At 35.3% G+C, this 20,981-nt stretch overlaps 1 protein-coding gene across 1 annotated transcript in view; it reads left to right on the plus strand.

The window, feature by feature from the left end:
* The window catches only part of XRCC4 (X-ray repair cross complementing 4), a 182,413-nt gene that overhangs the window by 59,855 nt on the left and 101,577 nt on the right, over positions 1-20,981 (plus strand). Inside the window, exons 4-6 of the mRNA XM_016210335.2 lie at positions 11,231-11,397; positions 18,517-18,669; positions 19,699-19,805. Of these exons, the coding sequence (XP_016065821.2) occupies positions 11,231-11,397; positions 18,517-18,669; positions 19,699-19,805 (427 nt within the window). The remainder of the gene's footprint in view (positions 1-11,230; positions 11,398-18,516; positions 18,670-19,698; positions 19,806-20,981) is intronic.

Genomic DNA, 20,981 nt, shown 5'->3' on the forward strand with positions numbered 1-20,981 from the left:
AAACAGGGTGTACAGTGAAGAGAATCCTCAGGATGCTGCTGAAGGGAGATCCAGGATGACTGTAATACAGTGGACTTAGTGCCAGGCCATCTTGGAGCAGGGGCTGGCCAGAGTGCCAGGAGGGATGAGTCCAAGGGGGGAGGTGATGAAAGGGGATTATTTGATGTGTCAGCTTGTCTTAAGTTAGAGTTGAAATTTGCAAAATGTAAATTGTTTTTAATATTTCCCCCATTCTTAATCTCCATTTTATTCTTCCATTTTTAAATGAATATATTTCAGATTTTATCTTCTAAATTCTTGGAAAATCGTCATTTTTTTCATAGTTCACTTCTTTTTAAAGTATAGGTCATTTTATATTTTCTTTGACTAAGTTTAAAGGGAAGCACTTTTGTTCTGTTTTAGCATATATGCTGATTGGACATCTGAGAATACCTTCTTGAAACTGTTCATCTGAGGACAGTTCTAAATTTTAAGTTGTTTTCTCAGAGATTGATTTTATATTCCTTGAATGGGAATAGACTTTTACTTTTGATCTAAAGAGAAAGTTTTGTTGCACTCTTTAAGGAGAGTTGCAAGTTGACAAGGGAACGATGAAACACAAAGCAAGTGCTGTGCTTACTGACAAAAATGAGCAAAGGAGACACATTATGTCATGGGCTGCTTGTCTCCCTCGAGACAAGGACCAGGCCAATCTGGGTATCCTTTTATTAAGTTAGAACAGCTGGGGTTTGACATTTTTCCTCTCTAAATCTAACGATTGGATCGTGTTCATATTGAATCTTACTTGTCTTTTACAAGTTTGGTCTCCTGTGTTCTTTTTGGCTTGGGATCTTGGTTAGTGTGCAGTATGAATTTGAGGGAAAAAAATCCTTCTTATTTCAGGATGGAATATTTAAAATAAACAGGCTGTGTGTTTATTACTGTGGAAACCAGACGGTAAACAGAATGATTTCCAAAGTCTGAGTGATGAAATGCCAACGAGACTGTATTACTATTATTCTTTCATAACTTTTATTTCTATGATAATTATTGAAATGCTTTCTGAAACAATTATATGACATATATGTTAATTTTTTTGCCATACAAACGTCATTTTTTTTAGAGTTTAGTTTTAAAGTCATTTTTCTACTGAATGGGAAAGTTGAAGATATAATTGTGTATAGCAATTATGATGGCTAGAACCTTCTGAAGGTGTTAAATTCTCAGGAATTACCTGAGAGCATTTTTCATGTTTGTTAGCTACCAATGAAATAGTGACTTTGTATCTTGTGAATTTGCTGTATCCATCTGCTTTCTTCTATAGTCTTTTCGTGGACATGCAGTCTGAAAACCTGTCCAACTCCTTTGGCATATAACTTAAAATTTTATATAACAGGAAGTTATTTCTCTTTCTAGTGAATCATTTTGTGCGTAGGACAACTTGATGAGACCAAATTGCTAAGAAAGTAAATTCAACTTGACTCTCATATGGCAGTCCCACCACCTTTATCTTGAAGTAATCCCTGTTGTTTAATTTAAAAAAACTTTATTTCCTAATTACTCAGTGCATTAGTTTCCTGTTGTTGCACAGCAAATTTTTACAAACCTAGCAGCTTCAAGAATCAGCCATTTTCTCACAGTTTCTTAGGTCAGAAGTCCAGCCAGGTCCACGTGGGTTCTCTGCTCAGGATCTTCCAGGCTGAAATGGGGAGTCCCCAGGGCTGCGCCCTCGCCTGGGGCTGAGCCTTCGTCCGGCGCACCTGTTTGTTGGCCCATTCCTTCCTCGCTGGCCGTCAGCCTGGGGTTCTCAGCGCCAAGAGGACATTGTGGGGCACCCTCCATTTTCAAATCCAGCAACAGAGAATTTCCTTCAAACTGAATCTGTTCTTCACGAAGGCCCATTTTAGGGCTCACTTGGTTTGACTAGGCCCAGCCAGAATAATCTTCCCTTTGTAAAGTCTGCTGTGCCGTGTAACCTTACCTAATCATGAGTGAGCATTTCATTAAATTAACAAATTTTTATCCAAACACAAAGGAAGACGATTACATAGGCACGTACGCCAGAGGGGCCACCTGAGACTGCTGCCCACCACTAAGACACTCACTGGCCTATCTTAGCTGTGCATTCATTTTCTGTTCTACATCTTCATATGCGTCTGTATTCTTTTCCTCCTCTAGTTTTATTCAAGGAAGAATCTATTCTGTTCTAAGTTTGAATTCGTCCACCCTAGTCTTTCCCCCCTTTAGTAGACCTGCACACTCTCACTCAGCTTTACGCTTCCATTTTTATGTTCCCGGTGTCTACTCAGTGCTCCTTCCCTTCCATTTATGTGCATCTAGTTCTCAATTCTTTTCACGCAAGTGGATCTGTCTGCACTTTTCTATGGCAAAGGTTTAAGTTCACTATCTTTTTTGCAGGAACTTCTCCAAACATCTGATCTTCCTGTCTCTGGTCTTTCCACCTACTCTCATCTACCACTAAAGAGACATTCCTAAAATACAAATTTAATCACATTATTCTGCTTAAAAAAATCATTTAAGTTCACCTAGTTGTATTTAGCAGAGGACCAAATATGTCCAATAGACATGCTAAGTTTGACCCTTGCATGTAGAAAAAAATTTGAACGAGTTTCCAACAATTAAAATCAGGAGCTTATCTGTATCTAAAAATCTAGATTTCTGACCTCTCTTGAAAAATTAGAAATCTGAGTAATCTGGCCAACATTTTTACAAGACAACACTCCACTGCTGCTACCTAGCGATGGCCCCTGTGGATGGGAAATGCACTCTGTAATTTGTCAGTCCATCAACTTTTTTCATTTACTTTACCCGCCTTGCCTTTGAAGATAGTTGGTATTGCAAGCCCTGACCTAGAGAATAGAGGCTGAATGTCGTAGCGTGGCATTCGTATTTTTTCTGAACTTCATCCTGTCCATTCTTTTCAAACCATGTTGCATTTTAGTTGGATGATTACATTTTAGCTTGTCCTACCAGATTTCCGTAAGGACAGGAAGTATGCTTTGATTATGCTTTCCTTCTCAGCTCCCAACATCATTTCTAACACTTAGTAGGAACCTAGTGAAACTGATTCGAATGGTGCTGATTGTACTTTCACACTGACATACTGATTTTATGTGTCCATATAAATGCTCAAAAGGCAGTATATTTTTGATATACAAAGAATAATCCACTGTAGTACTGTGGGGGTGGTGGTGCTGGGAGAAACCCTTCAGCATTATCATGGCCTTGATCTCTTCATTCTCTCACTGGAGTTTGGGAACTGGGGCCCCACTGACAGTGTTCATGTTCAGTCTTCGGGAGAACACAGAGAAAACAGGGCTTCCAGTTGCCTCTGGTCCGTCCTTTGACATATTGGAAGGTTTTCTGTTTGTTGACATTCACCAATCAGTAACTATTTATAAGTTTTAAAATAGGTTTTCTAACCATTGCTAATCATTAAAGAGCATGTTAAACTGTTTTTTAAGGTGTTTTGGGGAATGATGGGCTTTGTTATTCAGGATTAAATACAGATTATGGATGAAATTTTCACTACACATTTTTTACAATTAGATTAAGATGTGAAAGTCTGAATAGGACTGTTGAACAACTGTACATCTAGAAGGAGGAAGTTTATGGTTTATGGTGCTGTACATGCTTAAATTGTCTGTTAGGCTTTGAGGGTGGCCTTTCCTGTATCTATGTTAGTCCTGTTTTCCAGAAATGTCATATTGAACATTTAAAAAAATTTTTTTTCTCATTTTTCCACACACGTATTTTTGCATGAAATTAGAAGTGGCTACTCATGTTAAAAAGAATCACAGATTATTTTGGGCAATGAGAAAAAAATCATATTTAATCCACGACAGGGTGGTTCCTCTGGGCTACTCACAAAATGAGACAATAACAATGGAAAAATTTGCATCATTGCTCTTTTTCTCTCTCAGTTAAATTGTGAACAACTCTTTCTGATCCTGTTTTTGTGTTGATCTCACATATTCAAAACATTCTGGACTCTTCCCTTATTCAGTGGTTGTTCATAGCGATGGCGAGAGTTGTCTACAAGAGATCATTTTGTGCATATGTTCCAACAGCAGTCATTGTTTGCAATACTCTGGTTTTATTTTTAGACATTGTTGCAGTAGTTATTTATTTTGTTATTTATAATGTTCAGTCCACACTCATGAAAACAAAACTTGAATAAAAGTAGTTCGTATCCTCTTCACATTTTTTCTTTCTTTTTTTATTGAATTGGCCAGAGGATGGATGCCTAAGGCACAGTGGGAGAACTTAGGAAATTGGTTATCTTTGGGATATAACCATAGACTCTCTGTAAAGCTGATATGCTACCTATATTAGAGTTTTTCAGAGAAACAGAGTCAATGCATTATTTATATGTATATAAAATAAGGTATTGGCTGACACAGTTATGTTGGCTGAGAGAGAAGTCTCACTGTGTAAATAGTCTCACTATTTACGTTTGGAATCTGGAGACTAAGGAAAGCCTGATAGCTGGAGAGCTGATGGTGTAGAATTTCAGCCCAGGCCAGAAGACCTAAGAACTAGGAGTTCTGAGGGCAGGAAAATACCTGTGTCTCATTCAGCTCAACTTGTCAGGCAGAGAATGGATTCAACTTTCCTCTGCCTTTTGCTCTATTCTGGCCCTCAACTGACTGGATGATGTCCACCTACATTAGGAAGGGAATCTGTTTTACTCAGTCCACCAATTTAAATGCTCTCTCTTCTAGAAGCACCCTCACAGACACACTCAGAATAATGTGTATCCAGCTAGCTGGCATCCAGTGACCCAGTAAAGTAGACACATAACATTAAGCATCACACTAGCTATAGCCAGTCTTGATATGGAGAGTCTGATTACGGTCCTGTATATTGATATCTTAATTAATAGTTCATGCTGCTACTATTATCCTGAAAATGTGCTTATCTATTCTGAGATTGATGTACTTGTGAAAAATATTGAATATGATATTAATGAGCACTTTTTTATAACACTTCTCACACTGTGTAATGAGTACTTTATAAATCTCTTTGCAGGGATGGGCATTGCTTTTTTTCTCCTTGTAACTTTTATGTATATATTAGTATTTGGTGAAATTTTTCTTAAAAATGGTTATCGAATTGAAATTTTAAGGCTGAAAAATTCTTTGAAGTTATATAGTAGTTTTTCCTTTTGGAATGCCTCCCATGTAAATAGGTTGGACAATAGCATTATTCCAAATTTTTGAAGTTCAAAAATTAGGGTCACAGCTTGTTGGTAAAGGAACCTTATCTAGACTATAATATTTATCTCATGTACATCTGGTTCTAGAATTTAAATACCAAGAATGTGGACAAATTATAAAAAAGAATTTCAAATTTTAGGGCATTTTGAAATACATTCTATTTTTCTTTATATTTTTTAGCTTCAGCTAAAAGGAACATATACATAGAAAGAGAAAAGTGTATTAAGAAAAAATAAATTCTGATCTGATTGTCAGTCTTTGATATGCCATTTAGGTGTAGGAAGTGGCTATTAAAACCAATTTAATTGTTAAATTGGACAACCTTAAAATTTGAAGTAGACTTTGAATGATGCTCATTAAACACAGTTGCCAAGATAGAGTTGTTGAAAATAAAAATCTCAGTTTAACATAAATAAATAAATAGACATTTCTTTTGAGGTAGCTATTCCAATAGATATTCAACTCCAGAAAAATCTTTCTATATTGTATAGTCCGGTTGGTCATATTTCTTAAGATCATTGAGGGGAAATATATACAGATGACCTTTGAAGATTGAGGCGTATTAGGAATATCCATATAAATGAGAGAATTTTGGTCAAGGGGAAGGTAAAGACAGAATGGAAAATAACCTATTTTGGCCTTCCAATAATGCCTGGGTCTATTATAAGATTATGTGCAGTGAACTGGAGTATTAGCTCTGTCCACTTTAGGAAAGCAGCCTAACCGTGTGGGAATCGTCTTGTATTTGTTTGCTTAAAATTAACACTTCCTTGGTAATTCTAAGGGGATATAGAATGTGACTACTGCAGTCACTTAATATATGGAATGGCTTTGGGAAGAGTTTAGGTCGAGTCATTTCTAAAGCAGTCAGCCATCCCTGCCCATACACGATCCTTCTGTAATTTCCTTTGGGTTTTGCAGTGATCCAGTTATCAATACTCGGGTGGCAAGTTTGAGTTTATCTAAAGCATGAACTTCTAAAAGCTTGTCATGTACTTGTAGAAGTCTACTTACCCAGGTAAAAAATTAAATAAATCTTTCTGAAAAAGAGCTCTGTAAATGACAGGGACATCAGGCATCATGGCCTTCTTTAGTTTATAGCCAAAGACTGATTTATATAATTTTGATAATTTTTAAAGAGCCTGTATTATATAGTTTTCTGAACTGCTTCATTAAGGGAAATACTTTTTTCTCTTTTAATATAACAGCGACAGTAAGTGCCAAAGTACTGCTGGTAGTTGAACATAAATCCTTGATCTGACCTTTTGAGTCCTACAAATTTTATTAAATATTCATTTTGCATTTGACATTGTTTCTCCGTGAATACAGCTTTTTATATAACTTGAGTATCACGGTGTATTCTGTATTTTCAAAATGCTACCCTCTCTACCACTACTCGCTCGCTTTAGTTTTAGGGATTCATCCCTTAGCACCCCATCAAGTGATCTGGGATTACTACATTGTCAAAATACAATAACTGCTATACCATTTGGACATTTTTGGCAATGGTTAAGAGTTCTCATTTGAGATTGCTTCATAAGAAAGTTTGCAGAAGTGAAGCTATAAAATGCCAAAACAGTTGATTTTTTTTTGGACTTCACTGAAACTAAGTTTCTGGTTTTAATATTTGCTAACAGCAAGGTGCTAGTTTATGTAACAGGATTTATTTACATAGTTACCACAAAACACTTGGTATTTCATGCATTAATGACATTATTTCAATGAAAACAGTAATTTTAGTCTCTTGGTTAATAGTTATTCATAGTGTTTATTTTATGTACTTTACCAATACTCTATATTCTCTTTTATCTGTTTGCCTGCTCCAAAGAACCTGAAAACTGAGTATATATTTTTTATATTTATACATTCTTTAAAAGCAAATCTGTTTAGGTTCTATTAAACCTTGTGTATTAGTACAATATCAAGTGCTTTTGTGCAATTTTTAACCATGTCCTTTTTGTATAAATTATACTATTCCATAAAATAAAACTGTCTTATATCTTTAAACTACTTAAAATGTCTTAGTTTGTATTCAGAGCATCATTGTCCCAATTCTTTTCTTTACCCACTCCATTTATAATTATATTCCCTTATTAATAAGGATCATTTCAATAAAAAATTCAAGTCTTTATTGAGCTTTTTATATATGTTTAGAACTTTGCAACATACTGTAGAGACTATGGAAGGAATATAAGATATAGCCTCTGATCTTAAAGTGCTAGAAATTTAAAGGAAAATACTGCATTTTTTGAAACAACCAGAGAAAAATATAAGGAGGGTGAAACTTAGTGAACAATTGTGTGAGACAAACCATGAAGTATTAGGAATGTAGGCTGAAATAGTTAAAGAGAACTTGACCTGGGCTTTGAAGCGATGAGTTAGGGGGTGTGGCTTTTAATGTTAGACTTAAAGAATTGACAGATAGATATCTAGAATAAACAAAGCCCTGGCTAAAGAAAATGGAAAGTTTTTGACATTGAGAATTTTTAATGCAGATCAGATAAAAAATGCTGTTATTTGTTTTACTAGCTAAAATGATTATGAGTTAGAGCCAACTAGTACAATCTATTATGATTATCAACATTAAAAAAGCTAATTGTTCTCAACTTTTTGCATAGAAAAATAAAGATACAGTTTAGGATCTTAGATTATAGACTGAATGAAGAGCTCAGTACAGGTCTGTGTACACTGAATTCTTCATAAGATCTTGAAAACTGGCTATGAAAAGAAATATGTTTTTGCCCAGGCTTCTAAAGAAGAAATATGCTTTCAAAATGTCTTTAATTTGTGGTTTCTGGCTCTAGTGTACCATTTGAAGTCCTGATTTTACATTGTAGATTATTTTGAAATGACAGAACCAGTAAATAAAGAACAGTCATGCTAATAGCCTTACATATCAAACAGAAAACTAAAGTAAAAGATTTTAAAATGGACACAACTATACAATATAGCTTTTGTGTGAGTTTGCTGGTTTTAAAACAATGCTTTCCGAAGCAGCCACTTTTCGTTTGAGTGGCAGGGTGAGGGTGGCCGAATGCCGAGGCAGAGCGCAGAGATGGTTTTGCCCCGATGCGAAGTCCCCATCGATGCCCAGCGCAGGGGGCGCGTGGCGCCTCGCGTCTCAGGGGATGTGGCCTGGCGGGGACAGCAGCAGCGACAGAGGAAGGGTCTTCCTGCCGTGGCTCTGGACCGCGTGTGGACGGGCAGGATGGTCCAGGGCCGTCAGTCTGTCATACTGAACAGGAGTTCTCTAAAGGATCATCTGAATATTTCAAGTAAAACCCTCTTCTTGGATTGAGTTTCTATGTACTTTTTGCTTGTTTTTATTGTTTGGAATAATAGATGTTCACACCGGTTAAAGGAAAAAACTAGGGAATATAATTAAAAAATAGAAACCAAAAATAGTTGCTTACTATTAAGAAGAAATGACATTTTCAGCTTATTCTGTACTAAATAGCCAAGAAAAGATGTATGAATCTCTTTTGGAATTTTGAATATATACATTTGAATGATGTTTTGAAAGAAGTTGATTGTTATGAGTGACTTAGAATTGGTTCCTTCTTCCTTTGCCATCTAAGATAGAAGGGTGGGGACTGGACTTGTGTTTACCTGTGTATTTATATTTTACCAGTTACTTTATTCAGGATTAAAATGTGGCACAAATTAATTATTCATTTGTCATTGTTGAAATTTTCAAGTGATGAAACTCTTTCTAAAAATGTCCATCTTAGTAAAAGCTGCCTGACAATTATGATAGTGCAAGAATACAGAATCACTTTGTGGGTTTACATTTTACTGATAGTGTTACCTTGTCTAAAAAGAAAACAAACTTAATTTTTCTTCTATTCATATTGACTTGAAAAGTAATACTCTATAGATGATCTTTATTTTTTGTGTGTGTATTTGTTTACATTAAGAGAAGCTTCAAAAGGTAAATGCTCAAATTTACTTCAAACTTATACATTCCTTACATAGATAAAATTTTCTTATTTAAACTTACATGTTTGTTAAGCAGACTCTTATTTTATTATATGAGAAAACTGCAAGGGCTTTTGGTCATTTAATTATAAGTTTAAGATAAATAAATAAATCAGATGTGACAGATTGCCTGAAATAATTTTAACTGAATAAATAACAATTCTAACAGTTTTTCCAAGTCTTTTTTGATAAACAAATTGTTTAATTGTTTAATTTCCGCTGCATATATAAGCCTAACACAACTGAGTGTACTCATTGAAATAAAGGATTTTTTTTTTTTAATCTGCGTCCCCTTCTTTTGTTAAGAAACAGGAAGAGGTAAGATAAGACAAATTAAAGGATTAAACACATATTATGACCTGCTAAGATTTCAACACACACACACACACACACACACACACACACACACACACACACGATTTCTTTTTCTGGCTAGATAACTAATAGTCAGTCCTCTAAAATGTGCCTATAATAATACTGAAGAATATAAATTTCCTTTGTTTTCCTTTAGATTTTAAGCTAGTATAAGTAAATGTTTCTCAACACGTAGGAGTCATCAGTATTTAAGCCTTTGGCAGGATTTCTGTAATATTAAGTAAGACACGTTTTCTTCCCGAAAATTTAAAGTAAATTAGTAAACACGACTTATCCAGAAAAGTTATTCTGTGGGGAAAAACATAAAAATGACTCTAAATTATAGAAATTAACTGAAATGTTTTTCAGATTGCAAACATTGGATTTTTACTTTAGTGACTTTTAGTTTTATTTGTAAATTGACTAATAAGGATTTGTCTAAGAATTGTCAACCATTGTTAAATATTTTTGAGTCTGTATATAACACACTCTTAGAAGTATTCTTTTTAAAGCAAGACATTTGGAAAATGTTCTTGTTAGATAAATGCCGCAGTAGAAATGACTGATCTAGGAGGCTGAAAATACCCTGAAAACCCCTCAGTTTTACTCAGCTGTGCCACTAGAAGCCATCAGAGTCTCCCTGCAGAATCATGTGTAGGTTCTGAACCTCATGCTTCCTCTTCGTAGTCGTTTAGTTCGGATACCTTCTCATGGGAGGACACAGCCTAACAGCATAGCAGAGCAGGGTCTTCACTCGATTCCTTCAGTCTACTAGAAAGCTACTCTGAACCTCAGTGTACATCTATAAAATGTGTATTAGTTCCATTTTGGTGATGATTAGATGCATTTATATTTGTGCTATGCTTGAGTTGTCCTTCCACTGCAAGACATGGCAGCTATATAATAATATTTATTTTTAAAATCTCACTGGTTCTTACAATAATTATAATTTTAATAGTAAGGATAATTGTCATTATTATTAATTACCATTTCAGTATCTTTATTTACCAAATGAGGAGAACCTGTGTTCCCTTCAGAATTCCATAACTGTAGCTAAAACTGTATTATACTATTTTATTTTAAAGGGCCCACTAGAAGAGGAATTAAAATTTTTTTATGTCTTACCTTTATGGAAATGTACTCAAGCTTGACAATTGACGTTATTGTTTATAATTTATAATAATAACTTATTGGTTTTTGGTACTGTGTGGTTTCCCCAGGTTTATCAGTTCCCTAAAATCCTACACTGCCTTTAGCTATTACCAAAACTTTTGCCCTTTCTTCAGAAATAGCTTATGTCAATTATTCCATTTTACCATCAGTGTTAAGAGAAACTAGCATTAAAAATCCTCATGTATAATCTCTTTTCTTACTCTGAGCAGAGTGATCTAAATAAGGTTGTAGCAAATCTGATAATATGCTTATATGGTGTTTATGTTGTTTTCTCTTCTGCTAGGAGGTGGCAGAGTGACTTACAAAAATTATCCTTAGATTTATATGATAAACTTTGGTAAGAAAGTAGTAAGTTGCCCAGTTTTTTTTGTTCACTCTATATCTGGTAAATGTACTGGATTTTGAATCAAACGTTTTTCCTCTCAGAAGAAATTATGTGCATTTAAAACTGGGCTGCCCAATTTTGATGTTCCCCCAAAGCTAACTGTGTTTTCCTTTCATCCTAGTTCAGACTTGGTTCCTTCAACTTAGAGAAAGTTGCAAGCCCAGCTGAGGTCATTAGAAAACTCATTTGTGACTGCCTGGACACCATTGCAGAAAATCAAACCAAAAATGAGCACCTGCAGAAAGAAAATGAAAGGCTTCTGAGAGACTGGAATGACATTCAAGGACGGTGGGTGCATAATATACTATAAAATCACTAGCTCTTGTTAGATCATTGCGGTGCTAAGTTAATGATTTGTAAATTTGTAACATAGACTAGCTTATATTTAAAATCAATTTATCATTAATTATACCTTTACTTATAATAATTGAAACAAATTATTGGCTACTATTGTACATTATAGCAATACATTAACACTTTTAGGTCATTGGTATTTGGTTGCACCAGCAAACTTATAAATGATAAGGAGTAATTGGGCAATGAGAATCAGAATCAGTTAATATTAATCAAAATTTAGGAAGTGGATATTTATAAGGGTTACTTTTGCTCAGATTACAGGGTTAATTGTGAATAAAAAGAGCATGAAGCGTAAGGAGGTCATTCCTTATTGGAATCTTTATGTGAGTGCTGCTATTTCACATGACATGTGCTTTGGCTCCTAATAGAGGCTTATTTTTCCTGATTGATTGAAAATTCACACTACCAGCATTTTTAAAAGATGAAGTAATTGTGACTACTGGAAAAGACATCGGAAAGCCTTTTATTTTCCAGATTTTACCACTTATTTTTTAAAAGATGAAGAGGAAAGTCACATCTTCTTAATTATGAATTTTCTTAGCCATGTGATAATCTAGGCTGGCCCTGGGTTTAGCATGTGTTACTCTGCTATGTAAAAGATGTTTGAGAAAAATAAAATGTATGTTGTGAACATCATATCTCTGTAGAGACATATATAGCATAATGTGCATATGTTTGTACATGTATGTCTTGCAACATCTGAAAGAATTATGTGGAATGTATATAATAATGATAATTATTATTATTACATCCAGTGTGTACAATAGATTCTTTAAAATTTTTATTCAAACTGGTAGTAGCTCTAAAACATAAGAACATTGATTCTATTTAGGGTTTTTTTTTAGGGCAGTCACTGAGACTGTTTTTATGGACATTCGTAAGTTTATATAGGAGAGAACATGAAGAATAAGTGAAGGGCATCATCAGGATATGTATGTAAAAATGAGGTTGACTAAAATAAATTATTTGTATTTATTTAATCATTTTTATTAATGCAAGGTATACAAAATTAACTTGCTAATACCTGGTTATATTTGGCTCTCAGTTATTAAAAAAGTAATTCTCTTAGTTCTGAATTAACTTTTGTCTCCATTCTTATAAAAATAATGTAACCAAATCAATGTATAAATACTAGGAACCATACAGAAAAATAAGTTAATTTTTCTTTTTAACTTCTATTTTATTCATGTTTGAATCGATATCAAATATCTCTGTTAGAATAAATGTTTTGGGGCCTACTTGTATATGAAATAAATCAAATTAAAGGAGATGTACTGTGTTTGTGATAAGCCATTATATTTAAAACTCAAGATACCCTCAGGATGATAGGACGTTTGATCCACAAATTGCCCACAGAAATGCAGACTAGGTACTTGGTACTTGAACAAATTGCTTTAAAATGTCTGCCAGAGGTTGAAAGAGGTATTATCTCATCAGTATTCAGCACCACGGCCATGGGATGGAAAGCAGCAGGGAACAAAGATGCGAAAATGTTCCCTGAGCTGTAACGTGTGAGGAGTACCTATCACATGTGGCCCACGGGTGCTCCATTTGCTATTTCTGAGCTGTGCAGAAAGTCCCTTTATGTTACTGTGGCAAGAAGTTTTCCGTTTGATCAAAAGCACAACCATGTATCTTATCACCTGCCTTATTATTCTCCAGCTATTCTTATTTTGTAAATACTGGATCAGACATCTTCTTCAGAGGCTGAAGATGTGTGCTATTGGGGTGACCCTCCAAACTGAGAGGAAAGACAGTTCACTCTAGAGAATTCTAGGTTCTTGATTATAGACCAGATGTTAGATTAATAGCTTATCTACAGGGTGTCACAACAGTAGGTTTACAGTTGTGAGTACACAAAACACAGTGTTTATTCTTGTATTATTATTTATTAATTATTGTATTATTTTCCAAACAACTGTAAACCAACTTTGACCCCGCCCTGTATTTCCCATTTTTCCCCTCAAAGGAGAAAGGGTGTGTGTATGTGTATTATATCTTTATTGATTTCAGAGAGAGGAAGGGAGAGGAAAGAGATAGAAACATCAATGATGAGAGAGTCATTGATCGGCTGCCTCCTGAAAGCCCCTTGCAGGGGTCAAGCCCGAAACCCTGGGCATGTGCCCTGACCGGGAATCAAACCTCCATCTCCTAGATCATATGTCCTTGCTCAACTGCTCAGCCATGCCAGCCAGGCAGAAAGGGGTTATTTTTAGGAGCTTTAACTATATCCTGGCCATGGCCAAGCAGTACTTCTTTAGAGTTCCCGCTCAACAGCCTTAGAATACTAGAAAATGAGCCAAAGATTTGCAGCTCCACCTTTCATGAGGTATGTAGTACTGATCAGAACCTTTAGAGAGATTAGAAGTAGGACATGAATATGCTGAGTTAGGTCACTGAGGACATGGAAAGTGGAGAATCATTAGTTGGGGGCGTCATGTTAGGTCTGCCATAGTTCAGTTTTCTGAGCAGCCTCAGATTTGTCTTACCAGTTTCCTTCCATAATCCAGTCAGTTCTTCCCCTTCATTGCTCCAGACTATATGCCTGGGGGAGTGAAAGAGGGAGGGATATAACATAGGTGCAGAGAATTCGTCTCTCAGCTATGGTAGATTGGTCTTAAATATATTTAGTACACAATAGGATATTATATAAGCAAAAAGCAATTGTGTACACATGGGCTTATATCATGAAAAATGGTTATGATATGTTAAGAGGAAAATTTGAATTACAAAAAATATGAATAATATCCTATATTTTGGCAAAATATTATCTTTAGATAGAGACTAGAAGGAAAAAAATGAAAATTTAATAGTCTACATCTGGAATCGTGGAGTAAATTTTACTTTATGTTTCAGGGTATTTTTTGCACATATTTTGGTATTTAAATAAGCATATTATTATAATCAGAGCCAACTCTAAAGCTATTTCCATTTGGGATGGCTGTGGAGAATAAAAAACGTTTGACTAAGAATTGAGGGCTTACAGTATGATTAAAAAGAGTGAGCTTTAATGTGTAGACTTAATATATTTATTTACTGTTGTTGTTTTTTATTTTTAATAACTTTGGTCTTAGTTCCATTTTGAACAAGGGACATTATTTGATTAATTTAATTTTGTATAGTTTACATAGAAAAAACATTAGAAATATTGTATGCAAATCCTTAGATTATTAGCTATATTTATTTCACTGTTTTTTTCCTGTTTATTTTAAATAACTCTCATGTTCCGTGTTACTAAATAGGTCTTTTGTTTGCATTCATACATCAAATTAGAAACTCCAGCTTTCTTCTGATTTTAGTTATTAAACCTATAATTTGAGGCAGTTTTCAGAGATTGAAATGGGTTGGCTCATTGAGTCATTGGAATAGAAGGGACCTTGGACGTTCTTCCATTCCATCCCTCTGCCTTCAAGCTGGGATCACATTACATCAAGAGACAGACCTCAAGAGGTGGCTGCAGCTCTCCTTGGCAGCCCGTGACAGTGTTTACCCGCAGTCACAGCCAGGAGGCCCTTCTCGCCTGTTGCTAGCCGAAGCCCTCCGTGGCGTGGCTCCTCTCCTCCGTCCCGGGAAAGGATGCGGAGCAGATGCGGGCCCTGCTCTTCAGCGCTCGCGGCTTCTTCTGTCTCTGCCGCTGCTTCCTTTGGCAGCATCCTTTGTCCTCTGAACTCTGCTTACATTTTCCTTTGCTCTACAGCCCTGACCTGGATATAAATTTTGCCAGAGCTGATTATAAATATAAAGATTACTGTACTGTTTCTAAGTACCACATATTCACATTTATGTATCTATTGTTTTATTTGGGGCTATTATTTAATCTGTTGTTTTATTTTGTTTCTGCTCTTATTTTTGTTGTTTTTAAACTTGTTATTTGATTCTTTGTTTTCACTCCCAGAAATATTTTATTTTGGATCTGCAGTATTTTTCATGTTTAATTTTGATTCTTTTAATTTTTTAAATATCTCACTCCTAAGTTACTAATTAAATTTAACATACTGTTCTGTTGTCCTAGTCACCCATGGAAGGGTGAAGCATCATTTAGGCCTTTCCTGTTTGAAGTTAGTTATGGTTTCATCAGGTTTGAGCTCTGTCGTGGAGGTGATCCTTGGAGGATTGTGGTCTGATCAAGTTGTATATGAGTTTCCCTTTAGTATCACTGAACTTAGCATTGAATCCCATGTCTCTCCACTGAATGGTCCCAGTTACTAATAATGCCTGTTTAATTCTTGAGGTGGAGGGTTGGCGTGAGACAAGTGATATGGAACACATCTTAACATAGTGCCATAAGGGAGGGTTGGCATTAAACGTGGGGGTGGGGATGGTCATTACCTTTTAGTAACTGACTCAAAGGATAGTATCCTCTGAATTTGTTAATTAAGAGTAAATTTATTTCCTGAAATTGTACATAGTAATCCTCTGTCCCAACTAACTCCCACTCCCCAGCTTTGTCTAGGAAGTGTTATCCAGTTTGATGATCAGAAATTTGGTTGTAACAAAATCTTAAGGTTTTGCTAAAGCCAAGCAAGTGTACTTATTTATTTCTTTACTTTTATCCTCGCCTTAGGATATGTTTGTTGATTTGTGTGTTTGTGAGAGAGAGAGAGAGAGAGAGAGACAAACATTGATATAAGAGAGAAACATGGATGGTTCCCTCCCATATGTGCCCCAACCAGGACGGAACCCACAGCCTACGTATATGCGCTGACCAGAATCGATACCTCAACCCTTTGGTTCAGGGGACAATGCTTCAGTCACCTGAGCCACCCTGTCAGGGCTAAAACCAAGCAAGTTTAACTCACAGGATGCCACTCATTCTATTGAGTTTGCTCTCTTACTACTGCAGTGTTTTTGCCTTTGACAATGTAATCATGACACTAATAAGATTATCAATATTTTAGACAAATTATATGATATTTCATTTTTATATCTTTTTTCATTTTTAATTTATGTTAATAAGTGCACATACTCTTTCAATCAGGAATTATTGAAGTGTTTTACATGGAAATTAAATATGTATTTAAATCAGATAAAGTACTAATTGGTTACCATTTCTAAAATTTTATATAATTATACAAGATTTTTAGTGTGCATTTTTATAACTGGTTTTTACTTTGCATAGTTCTATTTCATTATTATATACTCAGGTATTTTAATGGTATGTATGTTCTATTTATCTTTAAAATTTCGTTATTGTGTTACATTAGAAAATAGTACAAGAAAATGAGAAATAATATTTACTTAACACTTTACATCTGAAGTACAGATGCAGTGACCTGTCCCTGCTTAAAATGGGCCATCAATGTTGGCAGCTCTTCAACTTTGGCTCTTTCCCCTAACACCTTTTGGTTTACTTGTTTCTTAGAGAGCTTTTCTTGATGAAAGGAGTACTGTTATATTAATATTAACCACAATTTTTTAGAAGCTAAAGTAAATGAAAAATATTACTGTTACAGTGGTTAATAGCTGCTAAAAGTGTGAAAAAATATAAAATTCAGAATCACTGGTTCTCCATTTCTTTATAAGGTGTCCATGGTAACTTACCAACTTGATTCATTTATCTCATAGTAGCTACTCAGTATCTGTTGAATGCAAAACTCTGTGCTAGGTACTAAGGATAAAGCAGCCAATAAAACACACAGGCACTCTGCCTTTATGAGTTCACAGCTCATGACTATGCTAAAAGTGCTGTAACTGTTCCCAGAAAATATATTGCCATATGTTTCTGTTCATTCCATAAAAGGCCCTAATTCTTTGCATCTCTAGATAGATACGTTGTTGAAAACATAATGTCATATGTATCAAAGGTATCAAATTTTGACATTTTGTTTCTAATTATTTCACTGAAAAATATTTTATATATTAAAAATCTATAAACTATATTATAAATATATAAATAGATATAATAGATATATAAAAATCTATATAGTGAAAATGCTGGGATACCTGCAGAGAACAACAGGAGCTCGAATGAACAATGTGGTAAAGAGAAAACTAGGCAGAGTTAGACGAGCTTTAAAAGCGTATTTTACAGGAAATAATTTATATTTGAATCTTTAAATAGACGTTTATTTATGGTGTGTGTATATGCACATATCAAGTACATGTAACCTCTGCTACTTTGCTTTCTTTACTTTATATAGTGTATCTGGGAGATCAAAATTAGTACATTCTCTTGTTAGTTCATTTGAATATTGTAGAAAGAATTAGAAATTATAGAGAATTTTATGTTTTGTCTTACATACCTAAAATTAAAGACATACAGTGTTTCACATTTGCTGTTTCATTAACCTCTCCTTGGAACTTTCAAGTTGTATACTTTCATTCATTGTGTGTGTGTGTGTGTGTGTGTGTGTGTGTGTGTGAGAGAGAGAGAGAGAGAGAGAGAGAGAGAGAGAGAGAGAGAGAGAGAGAGAGAGAGAGTGTGGTGCTGGGTTATAAGCTACAAATGGCCTGGAGAGGTTCATAACCTATTTAAGGAAAATAGATTAGGTAAATCACGTAATTACAGAACAAGGCCACTGTTGCTATTATAGTAATATTTACCAAAGAATTTGTATGTAGATATGCATAACTGAAGGACACCGACAGTGGTGGGGAGGGACTGGGGTAGGGGCGGGGTGGGGTGGAAGGAGTCGCTGGGGAGAAAAAGGGACATTTGTAATATTTTGGACAATAAAAGTGTGGGAAACATAGCCTTAGTTATTCTTGTTTGAAATTTCTCCCACAAAATATTCATTTGGAAATAAACTGGAGATGTGAGTGAATTATTGCATTTAGGCATTTAGATTTTTTAAGAGTTTTTTGGCTTCAGTTTTCAATTTTGATCCATATCTCAGTACATAAGTTATTAACATTAATAAACCATTAGTTCTGATTATTTGCTTAGCTGTGTATATAGAATTTAAATTAAATCAATGGAAGCATGCAAAAGCAATTTTTAAATGTATTTTCCTTGAAAAGTTTTCTTGAAATAATTTTCACTTTTAGGTTGTATACTATTAATGTCAAGAAAAAGAACATGGTTTGTTTATTTGTTTATTTACATTTTAGGTTTGAAAAATGTGTGAGTGCTAAGGAAGCTGTGGAGACTGATCTTTATAAACGGTTTATCCTGGTTCTGAATGAGAAGAAAGCCAAGATCAGAAACTTACATAAATTGTTAAGTGAAGTTCAAGAACTAGAAAAGAACATCGAGCGTGAAAGGTATTTTGACCCTTCTGGTTTTAGATGGCAGATGCATAAATTTAAGTGGAAATTCTTCCCAAACTCAGTGCAGGTTAGGTGCCATCTTTTTAGTAATATCAGATCATTTACTAGTGGGGGTTGGATGCTCCTGCTGTTGGATACAGTGGGGTGGAGATTTCCCAACATGATCTCTCCATGTCTGTCCAGCTGTCACACCTACACTTAAATCCGAAACTGGCATGAGGTTTATCTAACTATTATTTGTTTAATTCTTAGACATCACTAAGAAATATAGTAACTAAAAAGTTTCATCCTCACAACTAGAGAGTGGTACACACATTTATAATCTTGATGACTAAGTAATGGTTAATATGAGAATCAAGTGGTTTTGAGAGTAAATATGTACTTGATTTTTAAGGCAGAATCATAGGTGACTAATGCTGGTATAGCTTGAATATTTATAATTATTTTAGGCATTTGCAGATACAGGTTTGGGTCTGTTGACCTGAATCCGAGAAAAAACATAGGTTTACTAGTGGCATAATATAAAGAATGTAACATCTGATGTCAGATGGTCCTAGTTCAAGTGCTAGGCTGGCACTGATATCTGTTACTACACGACTTTAGGTAAGTCCTTGAAACTCTGTGCCTTACTTGGATATCTCCATAGTACTAGAACGAATAAAAGTACCAGACTCAGAATTTTCAGACCAAATGAAAGGCAGAACTGCTTTGAGATTAAACTGTTGAACACTGCGACCCAGAGAAGAATAGTATTTTGATAGACGGATAATAAGCGGTAAGAAACTGATTTAAGAATTGATAGTGAGCACTCAACACATTTGGGTTAGCTAAAAGATAAACTTGTTCTTCAGAGAGTTAACATATAGTCTTTGAAGTACTTTCATCTTAAACATATATATTTCAATATATGTTTGTTAAATTATAATGTTTTCCCAGGGATATTTTCTTTAATTACTTACTAGTGAATTTGATACCTTGCCAGGGGTGAGCCAATAATTTAGTTCTAACTTTCTCTTTTTCTAGGGAAACTGCAACATGTTCTGAAATGACTGCTGACAGAGATGCAATATATGATGAAAGTACTGATGAGGAAGATAAAAACCTGCCTGATCCTTCAACATTAGCCCCAGGTAAAGTAAATATATTGATTTCTTTTTCTGAATCTTTCACTTCGGCTTATTACTCTAATGATAATAATCCATAATGGAAAATGCTATGAAAAAAAAAATTCTCTACAGAAAACTCTTTAGGGTTTTTAGCCTAAAACCTTCATTTTTAACAAAACAAGCAAGGATGAACACATACACATGAACCAAAGTATACTATTCCTTGTTAAACAAAGAAGCATAATCGATAAGCAAGCTATGCCTTGGTGCTAAATATCTCCAGCTCAAAGCTGGCTGCCTTTAACATTTGAGATCGAGTCTAGCTAGAGCTATGGGTAGGGTAATGAGGCAGGGTGGCTGAGAATTTTTAGATTATCCTGAGGTTGAGACCTCCTCTCACTGTTAGAAAAGGGATTCTAATGGGGTGAGATGGGGTCGGCAAGAAGGGAGGAGAAATGGCACTTTAAAGTACTCGAGCCTTTCTCAGTCCCTCAGGTCAGGTGCCCAGCAAGCAGGTTTTAAACCTATGGATTATTTTACTAGAGTTTTATAGATTTTTCTATAGGCAGAAGCCCCTGAGCTCATTTAATACTTACATGGTTATGACATAGACCAACATTCTCAAAATTATTATTGGATTCATTTATTTAGCAAATATATTTTGAGTGTCTGTTATGTTCCAGAAACTTTTCCACGTGGTAGAGAAGAAAATATAAAAGTTCTGCTTTTGTGGAGTTTAACTTCTAGTCAAACAATAACAGAATAAATACATTTAATGTAAAATATGTTAAGTGCTAAAGAGAAAATTAAATCAGGGAGAGACAACAGAAAATGTCAGGGCGAGAGTAGGATGAGGGCTGTGGTTCTGGCCGGGCAGCGGCAGAGGCTCAGTCAGCAGGCGGGGCGTTTGCCCGTGGGGAGCGTGCGGGGGGAAGGGGTCAGGTGCGGAGGCCCAGCCGCAGAGCTGGGGCAGGGTGCGGGAAGTGCAGAGGTGGCGGCAGGGAGACTCAGGAGGGGACAGCAGAGAGGCCCGTCGCGTGTGGGCCTTAGAGCAGTGATTTCAACTTGCACTTTGAGTTATGCTGGAAACTTTTGTAGGGTTTTAAACAATCAACCGACATGATCTGACTTACATTATGTTAAATTTAATTAAATGTGTTGGGTCACTTTGGTTAAGAACATCAGATAGGTCTCAGCGTG

The sequence above is a fragment of the Miniopterus natalensis genome, chromosome 3, assembly GCF_054644295.1.
Source record: "Miniopterus natalensis isolate mMinNat1 chromosome 3, mMinNat1.hap1, whole genome shotgun sequence".
Taxonomy (NCBI): Eukaryota; Metazoa; Chordata; class Mammalia; order Chiroptera; family Miniopteridae; genus Miniopterus; species Miniopterus natalensis.